Raw genomic sequence first — 17,109 nt, 5'->3', positions numbered from 1 at the left:
TGGTAATTCACAAAGCCGTGCAGCGTACTTTACAGCTTGTTTTCATCCTGCGCTACCTAGCTTCTGTCCTTTAATCTCCACTAGCACCAGTAGCCCCCACCCCGAATTAAATAAATAAATAAGGAAGCACCCTGTGCTAACACACACACACACACACACATTATCTAAAGGAATCACCAGGTGGCTCAGTCGGTTGAGCATCTGCCTTCAGTTTGGGTCGTGATCCCAGGGTCCTGGGATTGAGCCCCAAGTTGGGCTCCCTGCTCAGTGGGGAGCCTGCTTCTCCCTCTCCCCCTTCTGCTTCCCCTGCTTGTGCTTGCTTGCTCTCTCTCTCAAATGAATAAATAAAATTAAAAAAAAAATAAAGGAATCACCAGCGGTTATTACCATAACCGCCAATATCACTAGCGTCATCATAATCCTGCTACTTATTGAGGACTTACCATAGGCCAGGGACCACACCATGCATTATACCATCTGAGAACAAAACAGTATTTGTCTCGTTTTTGAAATGGGGGAAATAAAGCTTAGAAAGTTTTATAAAATTTAGGTGAGAGATCTGCCGTTGAAACCCAGACTGTGCATTTCTAGCCACTGTACTTTATGGTGCTTCCTTTTTGTCCAGGTACTCTGGAGCAGATGTCTCTCAATGTTAGTACACACAGAGCTTCGTCATCCTTTTTTAACAGTTGCATAGTATTCCCGTAGCTGGCCATAGCATAATTTTAACTACTTCCTCCTGATAGACATTTAGCTTGTTTTCATTTTTTACTATTGAAAGATGTGGTAGCAATGTCTGTGGGAGATTCCCCTGCCCCTGCCAGCAGCTCTGTCTTCTCTGTCTCCCACCCTCCTTTAGCAAGCTGCCAGGCTCACTGCTGACACCCTGCTGTCCTAGCCAGCACCTCTCTCTGCTGCTCATTCAGATCCCCCAAAAAGCATCTGTCATGACCCCCCAGGAGGCCCGGGTCATAGGGTCAGTCCCCACCCTAACTCCACTACCCTGTCATAGACTCCCTCTTGGGATATCATCAAGTCTTAGGGAAATGTAAAAGAGTCACTCCCAAGAAATTTTTTCTAGAAAACCTACAGAACTGCACCCTAGAGCAGTGGTTTCTCAGTCGGGGGTGATTCTGCACCCCCACATCACCTCCGGGAGATATCTCTGGCTGTCAAAACTGGGAGAGGCTACAGGAACCTTGTGGGTAGAGGTTCCAAACATCCTACATCCACGGAACAGCCCCCACATCAGAATCATCTGATCAAAGTTATCTGTAGTTCCAGGGTTGAGAAGTTGCTCTCTGGGTCTCCAGGGACAGATTCTGAGTATAAACACTACCCCAGAGGCCTGACCTCAGTGGGCCCTGGAACTTTAAAGCCAGAATGAACTCTGCCTAGGCCATTGCTTCCCCACTTTACAGATGGGAAAACTAAGGCCTACAGGGACCTGTGATAATAATAGCTGTAGGGTCTTCTGTGTGCTAAGTCTGCTGTGTCCTCTGTCTCATCTGGGTACAGAGAAGGATCCCCATTTTGCAGATGGGGAGACCAAGGTGGTGGGGGGGGAGTGACATTTGTCATGTATCCCACAGCCATCTTTGCTTGGGGCTGGCACCTACTTGAAATCACCACTGATAAGCAAGACGTCTCCTTGACAGAGGAACTGTGGGACAGGTGCCCAGCCCCAGATGTGGAAACACTCTCGGGCTGAAAGTGGGTGGGCTGCTGGGTGTGGGATTTCCAGGAAATCATTTACACACAGATCCACCTATCCCTGAAGAGGGAAAACAGCCAACCCTTGAAATCTGTGGGGGCAAGGCTCAGGTTGCTCTCAGCTGCAAGCCCAAGAGGCCCCGTCTTCACTCACAAAGAAAACACGGGTTTGCTAAGCTTTACCTGGGAGGTTCCGTGGCTCAGAGCATGAAGGCACTTGGTGATCCTTTAAGCCATGTGGTCCTAAACCCCTCCCAGCAAAATCACACTGGTCACCCCAGACCTCACCTGGCCCTCATCTAAGCCTATCACTTCCTACATAAAAACCTTCCATTCCTTCCCACTGCTTTTGGGAACCCTGACATGATCTGAACCAGGCCCTGTGTGATCTGGCCCCTCTGTCCCTTACCGGGAACCACCACCTCTCCCCCTCCACTCCTGAGCCCTGAGGCCTCCTGCCTCCAGCCGTCACAGGGTCTGATGCTCCTAGCTTCCTCCTGTCAACTCCACAGACCTCAGCTCTCACCTCGAGCAGCGCTTCCTGAGCGGCCCGTGGTCAGATCCCCATTTTAGTTTTCCGTGGCTCTCAGATGGCTGGGATCTGATCCACGTCATTCTCCCCCACCAGCCCGTGGGTTCCCAAATCTGCCTCGTTCACCGCTGTACCCCCACCCTGCCACATGGCTGACGCACGGGAAGCCCCCTCGCTCTCGTGTGCTCGTGGCAGAGAGGAGTATGGGGAGGTGGTAGGACATGAAAGGGGCCCCAGTGAGAGTTGTTCAGTTTTCTCTTTCCTTGGGGCCTAGGGCCAGGCTGGAGAAGGAGAGGGACCGGGCCCGGGTGACAGGAGGGGCGCCTGGGGAGGTGGCCCAGGACACTCAGAGAGAGCGGCGTGTCTTCCAGCTGCACATGTGTGAGGTAAGGATGCTGCAGGGGTGAGGGCGGGGTGGGATACGTCTTCCTGTCTTCGTCTCCTGAACCCCCAGGGGGGCCCAGTCACAGGTTCTGGCCCAGAGGGATGGCACCAAGGTTCAATGATGGCCAGGAAGATGAGCCCGGGATGGGGATGGCAGCCCCCTGGCCCCCAAGATTCCGCTTCTGCTCACAACTGCGTGCTTGGCCCTGCTCTTTCCCCAGTATCTGCTGAGAGCCGGGGAGAGCCAGCTGAAGCAGGGTCCCGATTTCCTGCAGAGCCTCATCAAGTTCTTCCACGCCCAGCACAAGTAGGTCTCTGCCCTGTCCCCATCCCCCACGCCATGGTCCTTGCCCCTTAACCCTTCAGGCAACACAAAACAAGGCCCCTCCCCAGGGTCTGGCAGGCCCTCGAGGACTCTGTGCCTTGTTGGTGATGCTTTGTACAGCTTCCCTGAAGGGGGTGTTCACCGTGTATCAGGCGCTAAGTACTTTCTCTTACACATTGGCTCCCTCTCAATCCCCAGCAACCCATTTTCTCCTCAGAAACTAAGCCTCAGGTCTACTAACATCCCCCAGCTAGTAAGTGGGATCTAGACCTAGACAACTTGGGCTCTGGAGAGCGGGCTCCCGCCGGAGAGAGAGCACTGCCCCAGGTGCCCCGAGATCCTTGGAGCACCTTCTCCCACACGCCCTGCTTCTCTCTTTCTCATCATTCTCATCCCTTGTTGGGCCTCACACCTCTTAGCTTTTTCCAAGATGGCTGGAAGGCCGCTCAGAGCCTGTCCCCCTTCATCGAGAAGCTGGCAGCCTCTGTACATGCGGTAAGTTGGGCCTCGGCCTTGGGGACCTGGTCAAGCCCCTGTCTTTCCGTGGGGAGTCTGAGGGTGGGGAGAGCTGGCCCCTGCTCGTCTCGGTCTGGGCCATGCGCCTGACCCATCCGCTGGCTGACTGAGGGGTCCTCTGTTCCACAGCTCCGTCAAGCCCAAGAGGAGGAGCTCCAGAAGCTGATCCGGCTCCGGGACTCCCTCCGAGGGACACTGCAGCTTGACAGCAGAGAGGTCAGCCCCCGAATCATCCCCAAGTGAACGCCTTCTCCCAAGGCCTGCCATGGAGGGAGGGAGAGGGGGACCCACTTCAAGGGTCCCTTGAGAAGTGTCTGAAAGAGACTCCTGCAGAATGAGGCTCTGCCCACCCAGATGCCCTAAGGTCTCCTTTGCATGTCGGAAGAACAGGAGACTCTGAGCCGGAAGAACTCGGGAGGCGGCGGCGGGGGCTACAGCATCCATCAGCACCAAGGCAACAAGCAGTTTGGGACGGAGAAGGTGGGCTTTCTCTACAAGAAGAGTGACGGGTAAGTGACCCCGAGAGCTTGACTAACTTGCCCAAAGCCACACGGCCAGTAAATGACAGTTGGGGGAGCCATCAGGGGAGCTGTTCTCATCATTTATGTAGACTCTGCGGGTTCCAGGACCCTCCACTCTAGCAATGCAAAATCCTCCGAATCCTAAGCACGTGAACTTCTCCTAGAAGTCACTGGTTGTTCCTGACTTGAAAAAGGATAAAAGCAGCTGCTAGCAGTTACTGAGCACTTATTATGCCCTAGGCCATCCCCGTGCCCTTCCCGTGAACCTTTGTAATATACTCAGTATGCCTGGAAATGAAAATGTTGACTGTGCCTTGCTCCCTGGTGTAAAAAAAAAAAAAAATCAGTGTGTGAAATGCAAAGCCTCCATGGGATGTTCCTATTTCTCCTGACTATTCAGTTTTTATCAGAGAATAATAATTTTGGTATACTAATTAATATTTACCTCTTGAAGAAGTGTTAAGTAGCTTTGGATCGTGGGTTTGCCAATTTTATTTTGGGGGGGTCTCAATATTTATCTTGCTTTATCTTTAATCGTAATGCAGCTGTTGTGGTCGAGAGCCTGATCCTCCTCTCAGTCTGGGAGTTCCCTAAAGTCCGGAGCTGTGTCCCTTTTGTCAGACTAGTGGCTCTCAGAAGGCCAGGGTCACGTGATTCCCTTCAGAGTAAGGATTCCCAGAGAGTGGGGGCTCTGTTTCCCCCATCAGACTGGGAGGTACCTCAGGGCAAGACTATGTCTCCACCATCAGAAGGGAGCCCCAGAAAGTGAGGGGTGGAGGGGTCAGGGAATGAAGAGGTGTGGCTGGAGGTCAGACGGGTAGGGCCAGGGACCTGGTCAGAACTCTGTTTTCTGATACAGGGGAATTAGATGTGAGCCTTGGGTCAGTGTCTCTCTATCCCTCTGGGCTCTAGAATTCGAAGAGTCTGGCAGAAAAGGAAGTGTGGAGTCAAGTATGGCTGCCTGACCATCTCCCACAGCACGGTGAGGCCTGGAGGGGGCACGATCGATAGGTCCTCTCTTCACTTCTGAACAAACAAGTGTCAAACCCTCCCTCCAGCCCTGGCCCCCAAACCTGGATCCAGATCCCTGGAGACCCCTGTGGGAGGAAGGCTGGGACTCAAAGCTCTCAACCTAATCTTGGCCCACACTCCACATCCCTGAGGCACTGGAAGAGGGAAGACATGAACCGGAACAGGATAATTATGCCCATTTAACAGACTGGGAAAATGGAGGCTTGCGAGTTTGGGAGACCCAGAGGGGCACCTGTGTCCTCTCTCCCCAAATTCCCACAGATAAACCGGCCCCCAGTGAAGCTGACCCTGCTGACATGCCAAGTGAGGCCAAACCCTGAGGAGAAAAAGTGCTTTGACCTGGTGACCCGTGAGTACTCCCCGTCTCCTCCCCACAACTGCCCAGCACATCTCTAAGAGACCTGCCGGTTCCCTGGAGGCTTCAGTTAGGGCCCCATGTCCAGTCCCCCGTGTGTTTATCAGACGGCTGTTCCTGCAGGCATCAGACACCTGAAGCCCTGGACGCTGTTTTTAGAGGCTTTACTCCACAGACTATTAAATATTAAAATGTACTTCCATCCCACATTAAATATGATTATTTCTGCAAAGTGTATTTGAATGGATTTGGGTAATTCAGCTTTGGAAGTTATTATTTAACATTTTCACTCTTCATCCTTTGGAGGCTTTGGTGCCAGGTTTTACGTGGGGGCTGGTGCAGGCTGAGAAAGACCTAGATCTCATTCTAGGGCAGCTCTCTCTGGCAGGGATGTGATGTGGGGACCCAGTAAGATGATGGGAGTATCCAGAAGAGAGGTACAGATATAGCACTGTCAAAGATAAGGGAGGGGAAGACCTGCCCTGCTGTGGCAGTCAGGAAAGGCTACTTGGAGGAGAGAGCCTTTGAGTGTAGCCTTGAAGGACAGAGATCGCTGAGTTTGGGGAGGATGTTTCAGGAGACAGGACTGGCATGATGAAAGGCACGGCAGCAGGAGAGTGGGTCTGACCAGGCTGACTAGAGTGCAGAGTTCGCAGAGGAGAGTGGTGTGAGATGAAGCCTGGGAATGCCTCTTAAAGTTTCAGACCTTATTTTCTGGCAATAGGGAGCCACAGAGGGTCCTGAAGAGGGGGTGGCCTGATGAGATCAGAACCTTGGGCACAACAGTCTGGCGGATGGTACAGGTGGGGGAAGGGGGAGTTGGGGAGCAGGGAGACCAGACAGGAGGCTGAGGGCCCACGTGGGGTGGTGGCAGTAGATTTGGAGGATACCCTGTCTCTGAGCGTGGTCCTGGAACAGGAGGGCCTTGGTAGGATCCTCCTTTAGAGGTGACTTCTGAGAAACAGCCCATGCTGCCAGCCACTATCCTGCCCATGGTTATCCGCCCCCCAGCTCCCAGCTAGGCAGAGTCTGGAAGGGAACCCCAGAAAGTGAGGGGTGTAGGAGTCAGGAGATGAAGAGGTGTGGCTGGAGGTCAGATGGGTGGGGCCGGGGACCTGGTCCAGGACTCTGTTTTCTGATACAGGGGAATTAGGTGTGAGCCTTGGGTCAGTGTTTCTGACACTAGGGACAAAGCTCCACCTGGACCCCACGGGCTGGGTGAGGGCTCCTTGGATTTCTGTGGGCCAGACATACCCCCTCTCCCCACAGACAACAGGACATACCACTTCCAGGCAGAAGATGAACATGAGTGTGAGGCGTGAGTGACACCACCCCCCCTTTCTACACACCCCCCTCCCCTGTCTCTCCCCACTCCCCTCCCAGCTGGAGACAACCTGGGGACGGGGACAGGGGAGCCAGGTGACCCCACCCCTGCGGGTATCACTCCCATGCCCCGTCGCACCCTTTCCGTAGGTGGGTGTCAGTGTTACAGAACAGCAAGGATGAGGCCTTGAGCAGTGCCTTCCTCGCGGAGCCCAGTGGCGGTGGCCCGGGACCCTGGGGGGGCGCCGGGCTGGACGGGGAGCCCCAGGACCTCACGAAGCTGCTCATCGCCGAGGTGAAGAGCAGGCCCGGGAACGGCCAGTGCTGCGACTGCGGGGCTGCAGGTGGGCCAGCGGGGGCGGGGAGAGAGGAGGGAGCTGGCCGCGGAGGGGAAGGGCCGGCGCCTCCAGGCACGAGCCGCTCTCCCTTGCAGACCCCACGTGGCTCAGCACCAACCTGGGCGTGCTCACCTGCATCCAGTGCTCGGGCGTCCACCGCGAGCTGGGCGTGCGCTTCTCGCGCATGCAGTCCCTCACCTTGGACCTGCTGGGCCCCTCCGAGCTGCTGGTGAGGGCGGGGCGGGGCCAGAGGGGGTTGGGGCGTGGCTTCTCCGGGGGCGGGGGTTGGCCGACAGGCTCTGCCCCAGGGTTTTGCGCTCGGGTCGGGCGGGGCGAGGTGGGGCAGGCTCCTGAAGATCCGGAAAGGGGAGGGTCGGGGTCGGGCCTCTGCAGGTTCCGTCCTCCAGGGGCGCTGTCCTAAGCACCGGTCTTACCCCACCGCTTTTTTGCGACCCCAGCTGGCCTTGAACATCGGAAACACGCGCTTCAATGAGGTTATGGAGGTCCAGCTGCCCGCACAAGGCGGCCCTAAACCCTCAGCTGAGAGTGACATGTAAGGGAATTCTCAGATGGGGGTCGGGCCTTGCGTCCTGGCTGGGGATTCTGCTTCTCCAGCTCCCGTAGTCTCAGGAGGATCTTGGGCCAGAAGTCTAGGGAGAAGGGAGCCGCAGATCTGGAAGATCCAGGACATGGGGCGGGGGTTGGGGGGGGCGGGGGGTAGATCCGTAGCTCCTCTGGGATGGTTCCAGTGGTCAGCGGAGTGCAAACGGCCCATGCTCTGAGACTGTGGTTGACTTCGGCAGGAGCACGCGCAGGGACTACATCGTGGCCAAGTATGTGGAACACAGGTTTGCCCGCCGGTCCACACCCGAGCCTCAGAGACTCCGAACGGCCATTTGCAACCGGGACCTCCTGTCAGTACTGGAGGCCTTTGCTAATGGGCACGACTTTGGACAGCTGCTACCTGGGCCTGAGGGACAGGTGAGGACCCCCTCCAAGGGCCACTTATATCCCACCCCCTCTCATACTCCCCAGTCCTTCTCCAGGACCAGCTGTCACTCTCCTCTGCCCCCCACCCCCAACATCTGTTCAAAGCCCACCTGTTGGAGGGGTAAATGGGGTAAATGGGACAGAGCACTTCCGTGGGGCAGACCTGGGCCAGAGTCCTGGCTCTGTGTTTTCCTAGCTGTGTGATCTAGAACAGGTGACTTCACTTCTCTGAGCCTCCGTTTCTCATCTGTGAAATGAGTGGATGATAGCACCCCAGGGTTGAAGTGAGAATGAAGCATGTGTATAAAGGGCCAAGCGCATAATATGTGTGCAAGAAGTGTTAGTATCTTTCTTTTTCCTGGACTAACCTTGGACATGGGTAAAGGTGAGTCAGATTAGGTCAGGGAAGCCTGTTGCATTGGTGATTCTGGTAGCAAATATCCCATGAGCCAGGGGGTTGGGAGGGGAAGGTTGTCAGAGACGTCTGAAAGGTTAAATTGGCAGGAGTTGCTGACTGTAGATGAAAAATGGATGTCGCCTTTGAACTGTCTGATACCTTGGTGGGACTGTCCAGTGGGCAGTGAGGGTGCAGCACTTAGATGAGGTAGGAATTTGGAACAGCCTGCACATGAGTGAGAGCTGAAAGACTGAGGTTAGCTGAGCTCTCGGGGGACCAGCGAGAGAGAAGAGCAGAGAGAGCAAGGCCGGGACTAAGAACCGAATTTGGGAAGCACGTGTTACTGGGAGCAAGAGGAGGCAGAGCCACGGAAGGAAGCATGGAGGAAGGGTCTCTCCTCCCAAACACGAGACTCCCTCTCCACAGTCTCCTCTCTCAGGGTTCTGGCAGCTTTATATCTGGAGATGTCAGTGGGGGAGGGCAGCAGGAGTTCAAAAGGGTGATATTGGGTTGGGGGCAGGTGAACTGGGGCAATCTCAGAGGTGTGGACGTGTACCCAGGCACCTGGAGAGCTCGCCCTGCACTTGGCCATCAGAGTCGCCAGCCCTGCCTCCTTGCCCCTGGTGGACTTCATCATACAGAATGGGTGAGAGCCTCCCTGCCCATCTGCCCACCTCCTCATCCTCCTCCAGCCCCGTCCCGTTCCATTCTTTTCTCCACAATCCTTCCCCCCTCCCTCTTTTTCTCCCTGACTTTGACCCCTTCCCCTGTCTGTTCCCTTCCTGCCTCCCTGTCCTCCCCCCACAGAGGTCACCTGGATGCCAAGGCTGCTGACGGGAACAGCGCTCTGCACTGGGCTGCTCTCTACAACCAACCTGACTGCCTCAAGCTGCTGCTGAAAGGGAGAGCTTCGCTCGGCGCAGGTGGGGCTCCCAGCACGTCCCGCAGCAGACTTCCATTCTTTCCTGCCCCTGGTGTGGAACTTCCTGCCCTCTTCCCAGACCGAGGGTGTGGGTAACAAGCACAGACTTTGCAGACAGACTGGGGTTCTAATCCCGGCTTGCCTCTGACCACCTCTGTGACCTTGGGATTTGTCCGTTCATCTCTTGAACCTCAGCTTCCTTGTGTGTAAAGTGGGTATAATACCACTGACCTAGCAGACCTGCAAAGAACATAAAATGATGTTTCTGAAAGTACCTAACCAAGTAAATACTAGCCGGACACAAATAATAGTGATTATGATAGCCACTACTTACCTGCACAATAACTCCTTTAGTACTCACAACAGCCTCGTGAGGAGGTTACACGTATTACACTTATTTTATAGATGAGAAAATCAAAGCCCAGAGACACTAGGTAACTTGCCCAAGATCACACAGCCAGGAAGTAGCAGAGCCAAGATTCAAACACAATCTGATTCCAGAGGCCCATCGTAACCTCTAAGCTAGAATGCATTTGACCTTGACCGTGACCCTTGGCTTTACCCCTCACAGTGAACGAGGCAGGAGAGACAGCTCTGGACATAGCCAGGAAGAAGCAGCACAAGGAGTGTGAGGAGCTGGTGAGGTCTAGGAAAGGAGGGGAAGCCCCTTACCCTTTCTTTCTCTCTGCCGAGCCCCTGACCCTCTGAACTGCCAGGGCTTTGTTATTGGCAGCTGGAGCAGGCCCAGGCTGGGACCCTCGCCTTCCCTCTGCACGTGGACTACAACTGGGGAATCTCCCCTGAGCCTGGCTCTGACAGTGAGGAGGACGAGGAAGAGAAGGTGAGTCCCGGCCCCGTCTCTCAGGCCTTTGTTAGCCCATGGAAGGAGCCCGATTGGGCCTGGCAGGGGAGGGCCAGGGCTGAACTGGAGGAACCAGACCATCCTTTCTCCCATACTTTTGCCTCTGCAGCGCTCTCCTCTGAAGCCCCCAGCCCAGGCCCGCTGGGCCAGCGGGAGGGTCGACCTCAGCAATAAAACCTATGATACCGTCGCCAGCCTGGGATCAGCTGCCCCTCAGAGCCAGAGTGAGGCCTGCCCCCCACCCTTGCCGGTCAAAAACCCTTCTCGGACCATGGTCCAAGGGCGTGCAGGACATGCCAGCGGAGGTATGGCCAGCCACCCGGAAAAGTGCTCCCCATACCGTTCACGGACGGTCTGCCATGTGCTGGCACGCTGAGCTAAGGCTGTGTGCGGTAGTCCACACCCCCCTCCCGCCCTCACAATCACCTGTCAGGTAGAGGCTATCATCTCCCCCTTGCAGGTAAAGGAACAGAGACGTTAAGTCACGTGTCCAAGTCAGGTGTCCAAGATCCCACAGCTAAGTCCCCGATGTGGGATCCCAACCCAGGTCTGACTTATTCCAGATTTCTCAATGCTGTGCTTAAGTAAAAAGGCAGAGAAGCACGTACTGACCACCCACTGGGTGCCCAAGACGCGGTCTAGTGGGGGAGATAACAGCTAGAATGTAATTCATTACAATATCAGACACCATGGTACAGAATGTAAATCCCCACCCCCACCCCACGAAGGATGTAAATCTCAAAAGGACAGGGATTAGAGTGTTCTGGGACTAGTATTTCGGCACCTGGCTGGCCTCAAGAACTGTTTGTTGACTGAATGAAGAAGCTTGTTCTGGGAGCTCAGGGAGGGAGGGAGCATGTCCTGTTGGGACTGAGGGGTGGCTAAGGAGGGCGTCCTGTCCTGTCGGCACCTGAGCTGAGCCTGAGGGGTGAGCAGAGGAGTCCAGACTAAGGACCCAGGGGAGCAGAAGCAAAACAGTGCATCACTAGCCCATGAGACCCAAGCAGAGTGGGGAGAAGCTGGAGGGGAACACCAGATGGGGGGGCGTGGCAGTGAGGGCAGCCATGATAGGCCCTAGAGGCCAAGGACTGCTTTGACATTGAGAACAGAGTAAGACATAAAGACAGGTTTTATCACTTCTTTTTTTTTAAATAAATCTTTTTTTTTTTAAGATTTTATTTATTTATTTGACAGAGAGAGAGATCACAAGTAGGGAGCGTGGCAGGAGGAAACAGGCTCCCTGCTGAGCAGAGAGCCCGATGCAGGGCTCCATCCCAGGACCCTGAGTTCACAACCTGAGCAAGGCAGTGGCCCAACCCCTTGAGCCACTCAGGTGCCCCAGGTTTTATCACTTCTGATTCCAGATCGTTCTGAAGTCCCCAGCCTGAGCCCTCAGGAGCCTTGTGGGGCCCCTGAGAGCCTGGGCCGTCCAGCCTCCACCTCTTCCACCCTCACAAACCCCATGGATGCTGCGGGTCCCAGCCAAACCCCACCCAGCTCTGAGGAGGGCCCCTCCCGACCCAGCCTGACATCTGGAAGCACCCCTGCAGAGATGTATCCCCCGGTCAGGTTCAGGTAAGAGCCCAGCTCTGCCGCTGAGCAAGTTTTTCCCGACCCCTATGTACATCGTCTAGCTCCCCACTTGTAAATGGTGGCTGCCTAAAGACTAGGACACCTCCCAGCTCCGAGGCCTACAACTAACGCAATACGCTAGCCTTCGAGTGGGGGGTGAGGGGACCCTTCGCCTTTCACACACCTGCCCTGAGTCCAGCCTGAAGGGCTGGGAAGGAGCCTGGAACTCCCACTGCTGCAGATGGGGTAGAAAAGGCTGAGTCCCAGCCGTGTGGCTTCTTCTAGAGGTTCTCGGTGGGATCTCTGCCATGTCCCATCGCCAACCCACAATCCAGTCCTCCCTTCCCTGTACACAACGCTTTCGGTTTTGAGTCTGGAGAGCAGACACAGGAAAGCTCCAGTTCCAGGCCTCTGTAGCCTGCGATGGGCCAAGGCAGGACCCTGAAGGACACTGTCCCCGCTTGTCTCAGTCCCCAGCTGATACCTGAGCTCTTTGTCCCCGCTCTAAGAGGCTCTCGGCATGAGGTCACCTTGGCCTTTCCCTGCCTTCCAGCTCCGAGAGCACTCGCTCGTATCGGCGGGGGGGGCTGGAGCCTGGAAGACTGTCCCTCAGCCAGGCAGCCTCTGCCCACAAGGAACATGCTGGTATGAGCTCTGGGACTGTGGTTCGAGGGGTGGTGGCAGGACATGTGGGAGGCAGAGTTGGTCAACAGTAGGGGGGTGGGGTGGGGTCATGGGGACCTCTGCCCATGGCCAGAGTCTATAGGAGGCTGGGTGGCCACAGTTCGGCCAATCCCTTGCCCTGGTGTGCCCCCTTCCCCCTCCAGCCCAGGACTCATGAAGCTGGGGAGAGCCCAGGTCTTGAGGGACGGCAGAGGTGAGGAGGCCCAAGCTGGGGCTTCTCTCCCGGGGAAGATGAGCAGACCTGTGTCAGCCAGGCTGGGGGCTCACTTCCCTGCAGATGAGACAGGATTAGGGTGGCCGGAGAGCGGCCCTTGGCTTGCCAGCTGTCCTTGTATAGAGAGTCTCCTGAATCCGCCCAGACAGGCCACTCCCAGGCAGAGAGGCGTGTGACAGGGACAAGGCAAGAGCTGTCACCCTGAATCCGGCCTCTCCCTGCTGAATCGTGACATCTCTCACAGTCACCCATAGTTAGTTGGGGATCCTGGGAGTGGGCACAGGACAGAGCCAGTCGGGCTGAGCACGAAACCACTGTTCCCCTAGGGATCCCTCAGGGGTGGCAGTGGTTGCTGTGCTGGGAGTCAGAGACAGCAGGGGCAGGAGCTGGGCCTCTCTGAGGAATCGTCATTCTCAGTCCATCAAAGTCAGGTGCCAGACCCCAATCTGTGTCCACAACCAGGTATCCGCCCCCAGCATTTAGCGGATACATGTTGGTGGCACATGTGCGATAAGAAGAGCTTGGACTGTAGGACGTGGAGGACTTGGAAAAGTGGCTTTGCTTCTTCAAGCCTCAGTTTCGTTGTCTGTGAAATGGGGATAATGTCATCTATCCATGATAGGATGGTGGTGGAACTGAGGTGGTATGTAACATAGGTACTTGGCACATGTCAATTTTCATTCTTCTCTCCCCAGGTTGGCTTCACTGAAGGAGAGGACTCCAGGAGAGGGGTTCTCCTGGAAACTCTGCACAGCTTTTGCAAAGCTAGCTCCTTGCTGGTCCTTGCATGCCAGAACTAGCACCCATGTGGGACCCCAATGTTCAGTGCTAGGACTTGAGCCCACAAGAACGGGGAACTGAGTTCTCCATTACCTTAGGTCTTGCTCTGTCTGTACCTTGTGTCTCTGTGGCTGGCCTTCCTCCCTGCCGTGGGCCTGTGCCCCCTCCAAGGATACGGGGCCCTTCCATATTCGGGCTGATGGCAGTTCCTTCCCCTCTATCCCGTCCCCGCCCCGGGAGCTCATTAGCTGGGTCTGAGTACTCCTGAGCTACCGTTAGCTGCAGAACCCTCAGTCTCTCATCAGACCAGAATATCTTTCTTCCATCAGTCTGGGGGCTCCATAAGAGTAGGGCCAGCCCATCTTCATCATCCAGACCAGGGTTTCTGCCAGCCAAGGGGCTGTCTTTTTGAACGTTCGTTAGTCTAGTACTTTACTGAGTTTTTCTCTACGTCCAGATGCCACAGGAGTAAGACAAGGGTCTTGCAGATGTGGTCCCTTGCTGGGTCGCTGGTCCCAAAGGCTGGGTTTGGGAATCAGCAGGGCTAGATTCCAGGGGATGGTCCCGGGCCCAGGGGCAGACAGACAATCAGCTGCCTTACACCGATGGGATGCTGCATTGTCTGCAGCTCGCATCCATCCTGGTTGGCCACTGCTCGTGCTATACCGGCGGTTAAGTAAATAAGCACTAGCACTCCGTTTGAGGAACCGCGCAGCCCTCCTGGGGACTTCTGCTCTATTCCTCAGCCAGGAAGCAGGCTCGGAGTAGCCCCCCTTTGCCTACTGTCCTTGATGTAACAGGAAGGAAAGGAATGGTCTGGGATGATTGATCTTCCCTTCTCTCCTTTTCCTTTGCTCAACTCAGAAGCCTTCCAGTCTTGGGGGAGGAAAGAGCTAAGAAAGGAGGAAGGAGAATAATAGGAATGGGAAGGCAGGGACTCAAATTCTGTTTCCCAGTCCCAGAAGTGCCACCATGACTTTCAGCCCCATATTAGAAAACAGGTACAGCTAAGCCATCATCAGTCTCTAAGACGGTTTTATAGGCACCTGGCGCTGAGCCCTGGCAGGGATGGGTCAGGCCAAACAGGAGAGGCCAGAGAGTGCCAATGGCCAATGAAGAAATCTGGCCTGGGAGGCGGGGCTGTGTATTCTGGAGACCAGCCTGGTCTGGGATCCCACAGATCCCAATGGGGTTGTCTTCTGGGTCTCCAGCGTCTGGTTTTGTTCATCTCAGACTTGTTATCTCACTCATCTCTAATAAAAGATTTTTTTTTTTTTTTGCATTAAATTCAGTGGCTTCATTTGTGGGATCTGAAGAACAGTAGGGAAGGGGTGGGAATCCTAGGGCCTAGAATTCTTTCTCTGGACCTACTAAGGAAGACCGCAGCGTGAACAGGGGTTTGCACCCAGGGGTGGTTTTGCCCCCAGGGGGATGTTTGGCAACACAGAGACCTTTTTTGACTGTTGCCAACTGGAAGGTACTACTAGCATCTAGTGGCTAAAGGCCAGAGATCCTGGTGATCACCCTCCAGTTCACAGCTCAGCCCCCAAAACAATGGATCATCCTACCCAGAATGTTGACGGTACGTGGGTTAAAAACCCCGGTGCAGAGGAAGTGTGCTGGCCAGGGAGCCAGCACAGTCCACAGTCCTTGTCTCAGGTTTAGGTTGACCACAGTCCTTGTCTCAGTTTGCGGTCCCCTGAGACAAAGATCTGGGAGCAAGGAGTTTATAGTTTACAAGGTGATCCCAGGAAATGTAAAGAGGACTACTGGGTCAAAAAGTAATAGAGGGTGTGTTAATGAGAGGCTACTGTGAACTAGGGCTTATCTTTAGAACCTTTGAGAGACTATTGATTAGAACATGTCTTCGGGGCACCTGGCTGGCTCAGTCAGTAGAGGATGCGACTATTGATCTCAGGGTCATGAGTTCGAGCCCCATGTTGGGCACAGAAATTGGTTTAAAAAAGAATAAAAAAGAACAAATCTCTGAGTTGTCCCACTGAAAGTGAAAAAATTGGTGTGTTTGCCACCACGTCTTTTGTTGTCTTTCGTTGGCTGAGGGGTCCTGCCTGGGAGTGTCCATTTCCAAGCACCTCAGCCTACTCTGAAGCCCTTATCCCGAGATGTGGGCGGAGGTGCGTCCAGGAACAGCCTGCTGTGACCTCCAAGCGAGGGCAGGTAGAGGGAATACGGCGGGTACCAACAGTGTCTGATACGGTTAAGCCATGCAACCCTGGGCTGTTCTAAGCCTCAGTCTTCCCATCTGTACAATGAAGAGGTTGTACTTGATGTTTTCTTAGGGTCCTTTGAGCCCCAGTGATGTAGGTGTCTTGGCTTCTGTCCTACAACTCACTGTGGGAACTCTGTGGAACCTTGAGGAGGATCAGCTCTGCTTTTTTTCTTTTTTCAAGGCAATCCTGGGGCACCTGGCTGGCTCAGTTAGTGGAGTGTGTGACTCTTGATCTCGGGGTTGTAAGTTTGAGCCCCACATTGGATGTGGAGTTTACTTGAAAATAAAATCTTAAAAAAAAAAAAAAAGGCAACCCTAAGTAACTACAGACAGCTGTCCCTACAACCCAGAGGTTGCTTGGGAGTTGACCAAGAGACCTCCGCACATCCCAAAAGTCTAACCTCCTAAAAGTGGCCCATAATGCTGGTGTGGTCAGACCGCACTCACCTCTGGCTTTCTGCCCTGTCTTCCCCCAAAACCAACCTCTAAGCTATAGCTCCACCAATATTTCAGTTCTTCCAACCCTGACACACCAAGCCCACTCCCATCCCTAAGCTTTGCATGTTCAGAGCTCCGGGAAGACTGTTTTGTTCCTCTCTGGATGCCCAGGGCTAGAACTGTCTGGCACATAGTAGGTGTTCAATACATGTTGAATGAATGAATGAATGTTTCTTCCTCCCTTATGTGAATAGTCCCTTCCCACCCCCAACTCCCACCCCGCACTTCTGCCCCAAAGATGAAACTTCCTTTCTTCAGGGTAGATGAAACCTCCACTGGTGCGGGTCCTCTCAAATGTGTCCTTAAAGTATCCTTACTTCTTCCTGACCCTCACCCCACTTGTGATAATATATTTGACTGCATCCAAATTCCCTTAGGTTTTCTCTTGCCCATAGACTGTATCTCAAGTTTGCTGGGACTAGTCCTGGACACTCAAAATGCATTTGTTGAATGAAGATAAACTCACTCCTTCCTACCATAGTCCCAGGTCACTCACTCAGCAGCAGTTAGAAGCCAGATGAGCCGTCACCCAGGCTGGGATGGAGTTCTCTAATACCGAACACCCCAAGCCACTGTGTCCCCCCTCTGCATACACCACTGACCACTTTTCATGCTTCCCCTCCAAGTCCCTAAGCACCTCTTCCAGCAAAAAGATAATGTTGTGTTAATTACACTCACCAGTTTAGGACTCTTCCTGGGTGTGCTGGAGACACTTGGAAGGAAGGTCCTTCCATGGGAACACAGATGGGTGCGCAGCTGTGAGGACACAATTCTCTTTACTCCTTTCATCCAAGATCCCCCCTCCAGACCCGATCCCACTGTGGAGGCAGGTGGCCTGGCCCTGAATAAATTAGGGGCACCCATCCACCCGGATCAGCATTTCTCAAAGTTTGGCGCACCTAAGAATCTCCCAAGTCGTCA

General features: G+C 54.5%; 1 protein-coding gene across 1 annotated transcript in view; it reads left to right on the top strand.

The window, feature by feature from the left end:
- Positions 1-14,741, top strand: part of ASAP3 (ArfGAP with SH3 domain, ankyrin repeat and PH domain 3) — a 46,941-nt gene extending 32,200 nt beyond the window's left edge. The window contains exons 6-25 of the mRNA XM_032863720.1: positions 2,520-2,631; positions 2,851-2,936; positions 3,374-3,449; positions 3,600-3,686; positions 3,861-3,979; positions 4,904-4,973; positions 5,285-5,372; positions 6,648-6,696; positions 6,852-7,045; positions 7,135-7,268; positions 7,498-7,592; positions 7,843-8,020; positions 8,987-9,072; positions 9,234-9,349; positions 9,920-9,987; positions 10,082-10,189; positions 10,320-10,515; positions 11,575-11,785; positions 12,336-12,427; positions 13,376-14,741. Of these exons, the coding sequence (XP_032719611.1) occupies positions 2,520-2,631; positions 2,851-2,936; positions 3,374-3,449; positions 3,600-3,686; positions 3,861-3,979; positions 4,904-4,973; positions 5,285-5,372; positions 6,648-6,696; positions 6,852-7,045; positions 7,135-7,268; positions 7,498-7,592; positions 7,843-8,020; positions 8,987-9,072; positions 9,234-9,349; positions 9,920-9,987; positions 10,082-10,189; positions 10,320-10,515; positions 11,575-11,785; positions 12,336-12,427; positions 13,376-13,389 (2,179 nt within the window). The 3' untranslated portion in view covers positions 13,390-14,741. The remainder of the gene's footprint in view (positions 1-2,519; positions 2,632-2,850; positions 2,937-3,373; positions 3,450-3,599; positions 3,687-3,860; positions 3,980-4,903; positions 4,974-5,284; positions 5,373-6,647; positions 6,697-6,851; positions 7,046-7,134; positions 7,269-7,497; positions 7,593-7,842; positions 8,021-8,986; positions 9,073-9,233; positions 9,350-9,919; positions 9,988-10,081; positions 10,190-10,319; positions 10,516-11,574; positions 11,786-12,335; positions 12,428-13,375) is intronic.
- The last annotated feature ends 2,368 nt before the right edge of the window (positions 14,742-17,109 follow it).

This window comes from Lontra canadensis, unplaced genomic scaffold (assembly GCF_010015895.1).
Source record: "Lontra canadensis isolate GAN:19392208 unplaced genomic scaffold, GSC_riverotter_1.0 scaffold25, whole genome shotgun sequence".
In the NCBI taxonomy this organism is placed as follows: domain Eukaryota; kingdom Metazoa; phylum Chordata; class Mammalia; order Carnivora; family Mustelidae; genus Lontra; species Lontra canadensis.
This window is presented reverse-complemented; position numbering and strand designations above follow the sequence as displayed.